This window comes from Nomascus leucogenys, chromosome 8, assembly GCF_006542625.1.
Source record: "Nomascus leucogenys isolate Asia chromosome 8, Asia_NLE_v1, whole genome shotgun sequence".
NCBI classification, from domain to species: Eukaryota; Metazoa; Chordata; class Mammalia; order Primates; family Hylobatidae; genus Nomascus; species Nomascus leucogenys.
In genome coordinates this window covers 112,879,588-112,890,371 of record NC_044388.1, presented here as the reverse complement: position 1 = coordinate 112,890,371, position 10,784 = coordinate 112,879,588, and the positions used below count along the sequence as shown (strand labels likewise).

Sequence of the window (10,784 nt, the reverse complement as noted above, 5' to 3'; positions counted from 1 at the left end):
AAAGTGGGCTCTTTGGAGGGGGCGCGCCCCCATCCTTACCCCACGAGGCTACCTGGGGACAGCTTTTTTGTAGGGTGCCAGGCCCCGCCCCTTGGAGAGGTGGCCGGGGCAGCCAGCCACAGCTGGATTCGAGAGAGCGCCTAGCTGCGGCAGGAGGTTTGGTGGGGCTGGGGCGGGGCAGAAAGGAAGGTCTGCGAGGCCAGAGTAGAGCCGGAGCTGGGGGATCCGGTTCCGCCTGCCCAGGGCCTCCGCGCGCCTCCCAGGGCCACTCGGCAGGAAAAAAAAAAAAAAAATCAAACCGCCTCTCAGCCTATCGGGGAGCAGATGGGACGGGCTCGGCCAATGGCCGCGGCGCATGTTAATGAGGCCTGACGCCGCGAGGAGGGCCCCATTCAAAAGTAGTTGCTATTGTCGCCGTGGGCTGAGCTCGCCGGGCCGGCCCCTCCGTGGGGCCGCGAAGGGACGCACGCGGGTGGACGCGGGGACCGAGCCCGGGCGCCCATGGCCGGGGCCGCCATGGCCGAGCGGGGCCGCGTGCCTCCCCCTGCACCCGCGCCCAGCACGGAGGGGCTGCCGCGCGCCTTCCTGCAGAGCCTGCGCACTCTGTTCGACATCCTGGACGACCGGCGGCGCGGCTGCGTGCACCTGCGCGAGATAGAGTCCCGCTGGCAGGGCACCGACGCGCGGGAGCTGCCTCGCGGGGTGCTGGAGGGCTTGCGCCAGGTGGCCCCGGCCAGCGGCTACCTGACCTTCGAGCGCTTCGTGGCCGGCCTCCGCACCTCCCTGCTGAGCGCCGACGGCGGCCCCCGGGACCCCACGCGCGCCCCGGCCCGGCCCGGGGACCAGCCGCCGCTGCCGCCGCAGCGCCTGGTGTTCGCGCCGGCCGACGAGCCGCGGACGGTCCTGGAGAGGAAGCCCCTGCCCCTGGGCGTGCGCGCCCCTCTGGCGGGTCCCAGCGGCGCCGCCCGCAGCCCGGAGCAGTTGTGCTCCCCGGCCGAGGCGGCGCCCTGCCCAGCGGAGCCCGAGCGGTCCCAGAGCGCGGCGCTGGAACCGAGCTCCAGCGCAGACGCAGGTGAGTCCCGAACGGCCCCCGGGCCCCCTCGTAGCTCTCCCGGGCCAGGGCCAGAAACTGCAGTCCCACAGCTGCTGCCCGTGCATTTCCCACGAGGGACGGGACCGGGGAGCGGCTCTTCGTGGACTCCGGATCCTGGAGGGCGCCTCGGCGGGTCTGGAGGGAAAGGGCTTCATGCCTGTCGCGGTGAGCCCAGGGGCTTAGAGAGGCAAGCCAGACCCTCTCCTGCCACAGCATAAGGCCACCAGGGCCGGGGTGGGGGTGGCAGGTGACTCAGAAAACCCACCGGGAGTCCAACCTGTACCACGCCTGAGCTTGGGCTCTCCATCTCCAATACCCTTTCGGCACCTGGGGACACCTGGGCCCTCAGCTTCCTGTCTGTGGCTGCTCAGGCAGAGGTGCTTCCCTCTCAAAGAAAGGGTCCCCCTTCTCAGTGTGACAGCTCGGCCAGGGGGGCTGGGCCCACTGACCCCACTGAGGCCCAGACAGGCGGGGGCTGCTGCCGGTGGCCCAAGAGGACCTGGCCCTGTTGCCAGGATGGGCAGGGGCGTGGATGGATCTCCTGCACCCCGGGGGGCTGTACTATGGCAGATGCCATGGAAGGACATAGGCCGTAGTCCCTGGGGATGGCTGGCAGACTCCTCTCCTGCCTTCCGGTCCAGTTGGCAGTGATGAGAGATTGCTGAATGGTCCCCTGTCTCCCCCAACCCAGTGCCTGCCTTGGGAACAGGACCTGCATTATGGCTGGGGGTGTGGGCCAAGCTCCCAGAGGAGCCCCAGGCCCCACAGCCCATTCAGCCTGTGCACCTGTTCTGCCAGAGGCAGGCCTGCCCACCAGCGGCTCCTGCCAGTCCCCGTGCTGCCTGCCGCTCTGCCACCCTCCCTGTACTGCTCCCCTGCCTCAGCCATATTCTCCAGCCCTACAACTGGTGTTTGGGGCCACGGTGGCCCTGGCCTCCCTGGTGATCTGATGCAGCAGCCACACCAGGCTGGGGGACCCCTAGTCCTATGGTGAGGGAGGCTTCAGAGGGTAGCTGGTTCCAAATGCAGGGTCAGCGTCATCCATGTGGCCATGCAGTTTGAAATCAGCCATGGGATTGCACGCAGTGGCCAGGCCTGGGGTTTGGAGGCCTAAGCCTGTGGTCCACCCCTGCTCTGCTCTGATGCCCCATGTGGCGCTGGCTCACCACGCCTCCCTGAAGGCCACATGGCTAGGGCTCTAGCTGTCATCCTCTCACAGGCAAACGGAGGGCCAGACAAATGGCATGCCATATTTGATTGACACAGCTGGCTTTTGGGGTGTCAAATCTGGAGCTCTGAGGTCACCCCAACTCCCAGAAAGCCTCTCAACACACACAGCCTTCCAAGCCCTCAGCCTGGAAGTTCAGGGCCTCTTTCCTTGTTCCCTCCTGGGACTGCGTGTTTGCTCCAGGCTGGCTCTGGCCCTGGAGGTGCGGCCTGCTGGCTCAGGGCCCTGGAGGGGCAGAGCCACCATCCCACCTAGAGGCCATCTAGCTCAACAGCCAGCATGCTGTCATCTGGGGACCCAGGAGCTGCTCTATGGACTCAACTGTACAGACCGGGCCCAGGTGTCCTGGGGCTTCCTCCACGGCCTCCCTCTGTCTGTACCCTCTCCGCTCCCACCTCCTGAAGGGCTGTGTGCCCTTCCACTGTCTTGCCCCAGAGCTGCCAGCCGCTCAGCACCGCAGGCTGGAGTGCAAACTCAGGCCTGCATGGAGCCAGGCTCTCTGCCGTGCCTACCTGGGCCCAATTCTTGCATCACTCCCCCACTCCTGTGGCCGGGTGCCAGGGGCATGGCCTCTAAGAATGTGCCTGGTGCTGGGGCTACAGCTGGAGGCTGAAGGAGGATGCCCTCCTCCACACCTGTACCCACTTCTGTGGACTGGGGAGATGCACGTACTCCCTCACCAGGAAGCTGGGCCGGGGTGGCACCAACGCGATACTCTTGGCTGCCCCCAGGGGGAGCCCTCAAGCAAACTTCAGAGCAGGGGTCTGCGAGCACCAGGACGTGTCTGACTTGTCAGTTGGGTGCACGGCCTGGCGTATCACACACGCGGGACTTTTTTTTTTTTTGAGATGGAGTCTTGCTCTGTCACCCAGGCTGGAGTGCAGTGGCGTGAATCTCAGCTCACTGCAACCTCCGCCTCCTGGGTTCAAGCGATCCTCCTGCTTCAGCCTCCCAAGTAGCTGGGATTACAAGTGCACGCCACTATGCCCCGCTAATTTTTGTATTTTTAGTAGAGACAGGGTTTCACCATATTGGCCAGGCTGTTCTCAAACTCCTGACCTCATGATCTGCCCGCCTTGGCCTCCCAAAGTGCTGGGATTACAGGCGTGAGCCACTGTGCCCAGCCACTTTTTTTTTTTTTTTTTTGAGACCGAGTTTTGCTCTTATTGCCCAGGCTGGAGTGCAGTGGCATGATTTCGGCTCACTATGACCTCCACCTCCCAGGTCCAAGCGATTCTTCTCAGCCCCCTAAGTAGCTGGGATTACAGGCGCCCGCCACCACACCAGGCTAATTTTTGTATTTTTAGTAGAGACGGGGTTTCACTATGTTGGCCAGGCTGGTCTTGAACTCCTGACCTCAACTGATCCGCCCCCCTCTCCTCAGCTTCCCAAAGTGCTGGGATTACAGGCGTGAGCCACTGTGCCCGGCCGTGCAGGACTAACTTTCTATCAGTCACCATCCTGGGAAAAGTTAGGTTTCCATCATTCACACCCACATCTCCTGCCACCTCGCAGGGCCCTGTGCAGATGGGAGAGGCGTAGTCAGGACCAGGACCCCCCCCCCGCCCACTCTTCCCTTACCCAGCCGCTTTGGAGACCCAGGGTGTGCCTGTGATGTTCTGGGCACTGGGTGTGCAGAAAAGAGCTGGACAAGGCCCCTGGCCCCAGGGAGCTCACGGACCGATGAGGGGGCACAGCGTGTGTATGAGCAAACATGCAGGCTTGGCGGCACAGCCCTCCCCAAGCCAGTGTGAGGAGCTGGGCAGGGGAGAGGGACCAAACTCCAGGCTGGCACAGAGGCTACACGTGGGCCATGCCAGTCTGATGCCCAAGACCTCGAGGGTGGGCTGAGATGTGGAGGCCGCTGCATCTCAGCAGAACCTGGCCAGGCAGGTCTGGAGGTGAGCCAGGCCCGTGCCTCTCCACAACAGGTGCAGTGGCCTGCAGGGCCCTGGAGGCGGACTCAGCGGATGCCCGGCGGGCCCCCCGTGCCCGAGGGGAACGTCGGAGGCACACCATCACCAGCGGCGTGGACTGCGGCCTGGTGAGCAGGGACTGGGGCTCTGTGGGGCTCTACATCTTGCCTGGAGGCTGGAGGCCGGGATGGGAGCCCGGGGGCCTTGAGTCTGGGGGAGTCCATGGTGGAAGTACTGTCAGCTCTGAACATCTCTCTCCCTACCTGCGCTTGAATCCCCTGGAGGGATGGCCCAGGGCCAGGCAGAGGGAGGTCAAGAGGTCGTTTAGGGCAGCTATGGTGGCTGCCCAGCCCACCTCACGAGGTTGCTGCTGCGAGCCAGTCTGGCTCCCCAGCTGTGTGCTCACCACAGGCGGGCCTCGGGAGGGTGGGCTCAGCTGAAGGGTCAGTCACCCCTCCCCCAGGGAAGCCTGAGTGGAGGGGCTAAGAAAGACCAAGACCCCTCAGCGGGAGGCACGGGGCTCCTGTTCTAAACGGGCCTATGGGGCTCACACATGCAGGTGTCCTCAGAAGCGTGCGTCGTGCCTGTGTTTGCAAACGTGTACACGTGCTGCTGCATTTGTGCCTGTGGCTCTGGTGCCCACCCACAGGTGAGCTCATGCACGCGTGGATGTGTGCGTGCTCACTGGGGCCGGGCATTCCATGTAAATGCACGTGTTGCAGCTGAAGCAGATGAAGGAGCTGGAGCAGGAGAAGGAGGTGCTGCTCCAGGGTTTGGAGATGATGGCGCGGGGCCGCGACTGGTACCAGCAGCAGCTGCAACGAGTGCAGGAGCGCCAGCGCCGCCTGGGCCAGAGCAGAGCCAGCGCCGTGAGTGCCACCGCCCTGTCCCCAGGTCCCCACACATGGGGACCCCAGCTAACCCCAGGCACCCCTGGGCATTATGGCTGCCCCTATTCCCGGACACAGTGGCTGTCGATTCCACCCAGGATGCTGGATCCCTTTCTCCACCTGTGGCTGCCCCACTCCTAGGGCCTAAGGTGCCTTGGGCAGACCTCCTGTAGGGACCAGCCCCACAGGGTCGGTGGGTCTCTCCCTGTGTGCGGCGATGAGAGAGTGTAGAAATAAAGACACAAGACAAAGAGATAAAAGAAAAGGCAGCTGGGCCCAGGGGACCATTACCACCAATGCGCAGAGACCGGTAGTGGCCTCGAATGTCTGGCTGTGCTGTTACTTATTGTATACGAAGCAAAAGGGGCAGGGTAAAGAATGTGAGTCTTCTCCAATGATAGGTAAGGTCATGTGGGTCACGTGTCCACTGGATGGGGGCCCTTCCCTGCCTGGCAGCCGAGGCAGAGAGAGAAGACAAAGAGAAAGACAGCTTACGCCATTATTTCTGCATATCAGAGACTTTTAGTACTTTCACTAATTTTCTACTGCTATCTAGAAGGCAGAGCCAGGTGTACAGGATGGAACATGAAGGCGGACTAGGAGCGTGACCACCGAAGCACAGCGTCACAGGGAGACAGTTAGGCCTCCGGATAACTGCGGGAAAGTCTGACTGGTGTCAGGCCCTCCACAAGAGGTGGAGGAGCAGAGTCTTCTCTAAACTCCCCCGGGGAAAAGGAGACTCCCTTTCCCGGTCTGCTAAGTAGCGGGTGTTGTTCCTTGACACCTTTTGCTACCGCTAGACCACGGTCCACCTGGCAACGGGCATCTTCCCAGACGCTGGCGTCACCGCTAGACCAAGGAGCCCTCTGGTGGCCCTGTCCAGGCATAACAGAAGGCTCGCACTCCTGTCTTCTGGTCACACCTCACTATGTCCCCTTAGCTCCTATCTCTGTATGGCCTGGTTTTTCCTAGGTTATGATTATAGAGTGGGGATTATTATAATATTGGGATAAAGAGTAATTACTACCAACTAATGATTAATGATGTTCATATATAATCATATCTAAGATCTATATCTGGTATGACTATTCTTGTTTTATATTTTATTATACTGGAACAGCTCGTGTCCTCGGTCTCTTGCCTCGGCGCCTGGGTGGCTTGCCGCCCACATCTCCCACCTCAGCAATGCCCCTAGGACCCCTCTAGGCTCTCTGCAGCATCAGGAGGCAGGAGAGCCACCTGTGGGAACCCCTGTCAAGGCACCTTGCTGGCCCCGGCTGGCCCTCCTCTCTGACCGCTTGTCCTCTGCTTTCTTCCCAGGACTTTGGGGCTGCAGGGAGCCCCCGCCCACTGGGGCGGCTACTGCCCAAGGTACAGGAGGTGGCCCGGTGCCTGGGGGAGCTGCTGGCTGCGGCCTGTGCCAGCCGGGTGAGTGTACCCCAAACCCCCACGCCCACGCTGGGGCCCAGGCCAGTTTAGTGCTTCCCAGCCCTCGTCCAGGCCTGCCTAATTCTGCCCTCCTGCAGGCCCTGCCCCCGTCCTCCTCCGGGCCCCCCTGCCCTGCCCTGACGTCCACCTCACCCCCGGGCTGGCAGCAGCAGACCATCCTCATGCTGAAGGAGCAGAACCGACTCCTCACCCAGGTAGGGCAGGCATGGGAGGGGTGTGGGTGGGGGACTCCTCACCCGGCTAAGGCAGCCGGGAGGGGTGCAAGGGTGGGGGCGAGGCCTCGCAGGCCTTGACCAAGCGCACCTGCCCAGGAGGTGACCGAGAAGAGTGAACGCATCACGCAGCTGGAGCAGGAGAAGTCGGCGCTCATTAAACAGCTGTTCGAGGCCCGCGCCCTGAACCAGCAGGACGGGGGACCTCTGGATTCCACTTTCATCTAGTCCTCGTGGGCCACGTGGGCCCCCAGGGCCGGCCTGGCACTCAGCCCTTCGAGGGTGGGCGCCCCATCGCACCCACCCTCTCTGGCTGGAGACCCCCGGCAGGCCCAGGCACAGTCCCGGAGTGGGCCCCAGGCCTGTCCCCGGCTGGCCCCTGCACCAAGCGCTTGACTCCGTTTTGGCTCCTGGTGCTGACATGGGCTGGGGCTCTCTTGAGTCCGCATAGTCCGCAGCTACTACTGCCGCTGTGAGTGGACAGTGCGGTACCCCTCCACGAGTTACCGCCCCCCCCCCGTTTCCAGCGGTGCTGCCCTGGGTCCCATCTTCAGGGAAAGGCACTGCCCATGCCAGGCTGCACTTCCGACAACGGCCAGCAGAGGGCGCGGGGCGACTCCGACGCGGGTCCAAGGGCAGCGTCCCCGCTCAACCAGGGCACCAGGACGAGGTGGCTGTAGCTCGGACGGAAGCAGATGGAGGGGGTGGGGATGGCCTGTAAGCGGGGGGTGCCTGCCTGGCAGGGGAGCCCCAGGGATAGCAGTCGGACTTCAGGTCCTGGCCAAGGCTGAGGGACTGGCTGCAGCGGATCGGCACGCCGGGTGGCAGAGAGCTTGGCCTGCATGTGCCCTACAGACCTGCAGTGACCGCCTTCCTCCTCCTGGCCGGGACACTGCCCCACATTGAGTCCCACACAACAACCTGTGAGCCTGGCTCCCCGGGAGGGCCCCCAGACAGCTCCCAGGCACGTCAGAGGCAAAGCCTGTCCCCCCCACTCAGGATTCCCAAGGTCTAGGGTCCTGCTTACCCCCCTTTCCTCTCACGCCCAGCCTGACCCCAAGTTTCAGCTGGGAGAGGCCACTTCCCTCAGCCAAGGAAAACGAGAACCCCCAGGGTACAGGAGGAGGCCGGGGCAGCTCCCCTTGGGTGTCGCTCCCTCACCCCCTGCCCAGGCCCACTCCCGCTGGTGCTGGAGTACGCACTGGTGGGGGGACCCTGCTCAGCCCAGCCTGGAGGGTCCCAGCGTCACCAGAACCAGGGGCACGGCAACATCATCGATGGGTTCTGCAGCCCAGGGTCCCCGGATGCGGGGTCAGCGTGTGTGTGGGGGGCAGGGCCCCTGGATGCGGGGTCAGCATGTGTGGGGCGCAGGGTCCCCGATGTGGGGTCAGCGTGTGTGTGGGGCGCAGGGCCTCCGATGCGGGGTCAGTGTGTGTGTGGGGGGCGCAGGGTCCCCGATGCGGGGTCAGTGTGTGTGGGGGGCAGGGCCTCCGATGCGGGGTCAGCGTGTGTGGGGCGCAGGGACCCCCTGTGTCCAGGGCACTTTGGTACACTGTCCCACAAGGCACCTGTCTCAGAGGAGGGGTCCTGGCAGGCAGTGTGGCAACTCCCTTCCGGAACCCGGCTCCATGCTAACCTGCCCACAGCAACCCCACAGAGCCACATCCCCTGCTGCACCTGGCCTGCAGGGGTGTCCCAGGACAGGCCCAAGTCAGCCCAGCATGCAGCTGCCCTCCTACCCTGAGGATGGGAGTGGGCTTTCCAGGGGACATAAGGACGCCAGTCCTGGACCTCCTGGGCAGGAAAGGCAGCAGGTCCTGAGGGCCTGTGCCCCACAGCCCCAGCACCAGGTGGACCGCAGTGCAGCGGGTGGGCCAGTGGCCGCCAGGGAAAGCCCCCCATCAGCAGGCTGGGGTCTGCCCACTGGGGCCTCCCCACGTCTGCCTTTGAGGGTGCCTGCCATGCCCTGGGGGATCCTGGCATCTTTACTGGACTGGAAGCAGGAGACAGAAGTGTCTGTCCCGGGGTGACTTCATCAGGAGACCGCCCACATAGAGCTGGACCCCGAAGCTGAAGCGGAAATGCGAGACAGGCCGGCACCTCCGGAAAAACTGCCTTTCAGCCTTGGTGTTCCATGCAAGGTGCAAAACAATAGGTCCTCCAAGTTTACAGCTTGAAATCAGACTAGTGTGTGGTCCTGGAGACCACGAGCGGAGAATTTAAAGTGGCCCCGGCTGGCAGGGTCGGTGGCTGGCAGAGGCACATGCAGACTCTGCCTGGAGCCTGCCCTAGGAACGCTGGGTGGGTCAGTCTCCATGCAGGATGTGAGCAGCGTCCCTGGGCTCTATCCGCGAGGTGCCAGTAGTGTGTGCAGGTACATACACATGCATGCACACTGTTAAGAGATCTGGAAATGTCTCAGGACGTTGAAATGTGTCCTTGGGGGCAGAAGTGTCCCCGGTTGAGAATCTGCCCCAGAGGACACAACCACACCAGGCCTCAGGATTTTGTGTTGATCAAGTTCCAAGGAAAAGGAACATCTCGGCCGGGTGTGGTGGCTCACGCCTGGAATCCCAGCACTTGAGGCCAGGAGTTCGAGACCAGCCTGGGCAACGCAGTGAGAAACCCCATCTCTACAAAAAAAAAAGAAAAAGCCAGGCGCGGTGGCTCACGCCTGTAATCCCAGCACTTTGGGAGGCTGAGGCGGGTGGATCACGAGGTCAGGAGATCGAGACCATCCTGGCTAACATGGTGAAACCCCGTCTCTACTAAATGTACAAAAAATTAGCCAGGCGTGGTGGTGGGGGCCTGTAGTCCCAGCTACTTGGGAGGCTGAGGCAGGAGAATGGTGTGAACCCGGGAGACGGAGCTTGCAGTGAGCAGAGATTGCGCCACTGCACTCCAGCCTGGGCGACAGAGCGAGACTCCATCTCAAAAAGAAACAAAAGAAAATGAGGTCCCCAGGTTTAAAAATTCATGAATACCACAAGGAAACAATACACTATGAGACCCAGCAGAAGCAACAGATTGCCTCTGTAGACCCAGATACTAGAATTATCAGAGAGAATATAAAGTAACAGTGTTTTATATATCTAAAGAAATAAAAGAGATTTCTGGAAATATGAACAAGGAGTGGTATTTATAGTTTCTTACTCCATAAAAAGCATCATCTCTTAATGCTATAAAGAAGACTAGGCCGGGCGCAGTGGCTTGCGCCTGTGGTCCCAGCACTTTGGGAGGCCAAGGTGGGTGGATCACCCGAGGTCAGGAGTTTGAGACCATCCTGGCCAACATGGTGAAACCCCGTCTCTACAAAAAATACAAAAATTAGCCAGGCGTGGTGTCGGGCGCCTGTAATCTCAGCTACTCGGGAGGCTGAGGCAGGAGAATTGCTTGAACCCAGGAGGCAGAGATTGCAGTGAGCTGAGATGGCACCACTGCACTGCAGCCTGGGCTACAGAGTGAGACTCCGTCTCAAAAAATAATAAAGTAAACATTTATCGGTCGGGTGCAGTGGCTCACACCAGTAATCCCAGTCTTTTGTGAGGCAGAGGTGGGAGGGTTGCTTCAGCCCAGGAGTTTGAGGTCATTCTGGGCAATACAGCAAAACCTTGACTCTACCAAAAATACAAAAATTAGCCAGGTGTGGTGGCTCATGCCTGTGTTCCCAGCTACTGGGGCTGCTGAGGTGGGAGGATCACTTGAGCCCAGGAGTTTGAGGTTACAATGAGCTATGATGTGCCACTGCACTCCAGCTGGAGTGACAGAGCAAGACCCTGTCTCAAAATAAATAAAAGAAAGAAAAGAGAGAATTCGAGAAAGCCCAAACTTTGGGATATTTTTTTTTTGAGACGGAGTCTCGCTCTCTCGCCCAGGCTGAAGTGCAGTGGTGCGACCTCGGCTCACTGCAAGCTCCACCTCCCAGGTTCACGCCATTCTCCTGCCTCAGCCTCCCGAGTAGCTGGGACTACAGGTGCCTGCCACCACGCCTGGCTA

The 10,784-nt window shown here is 61.6% G+C and overlaps 1 protein-coding gene across 1 annotated transcript; it reads left to right on the top strand.

The window, feature by feature from the left end:
- Positions 1-420: 420 nt before the first annotated feature.
- SAPCD2 (suppressor APC domain containing 2) lies at positions 421-9,435 on the top strand. Its single transcript, XM_030818252.1, has 7 exons — positions 421-1,072; positions 4,253-4,365; positions 4,960-5,106; positions 6,448-6,555; positions 6,654-6,770; positions 6,888-7,024; positions 7,058-9,435. The coding sequence occupies exons 1-6, from the start codon at positions 502-504 to the stop codon at positions 7,014-7,016; spliced, it is 1,185 nt and encodes a 394-aa protein (XP_030674112.1). The 5' UTR covers positions 421-501; the 3' UTR covers positions 7,017-7,024; positions 7,058-9,435.
- The last annotated feature ends 1,349 nt before the right edge of the window (positions 9,436-10,784 follow it).

Excerpts from the sequence above, each read along its gene's own strand:
- SAPCD2 (XM_030818252.1), top strand. The coding sequence starts at position 502 with ATGGCCGGGGCCGCCATGGCCGAGCGGGGCCGCGTGCCTCCCCCTGCA. Across the intron at positions 4,366-4,959 it reads GCGGCGTGGACTGCGGCCTG|CTGAAGCAGATGAAGGAGCT; the intron begins GTGAGCAGGGAC and ends CACGTGTTGCAG. Across the intron at positions 6,556-6,653 it reads CTGCGGCCTGTGCCAGCCGG|GCCCTGCCCCCGTCCTCCTC; the intron begins GTGAGTGTACCC and ends GCCCTCCTGCAG.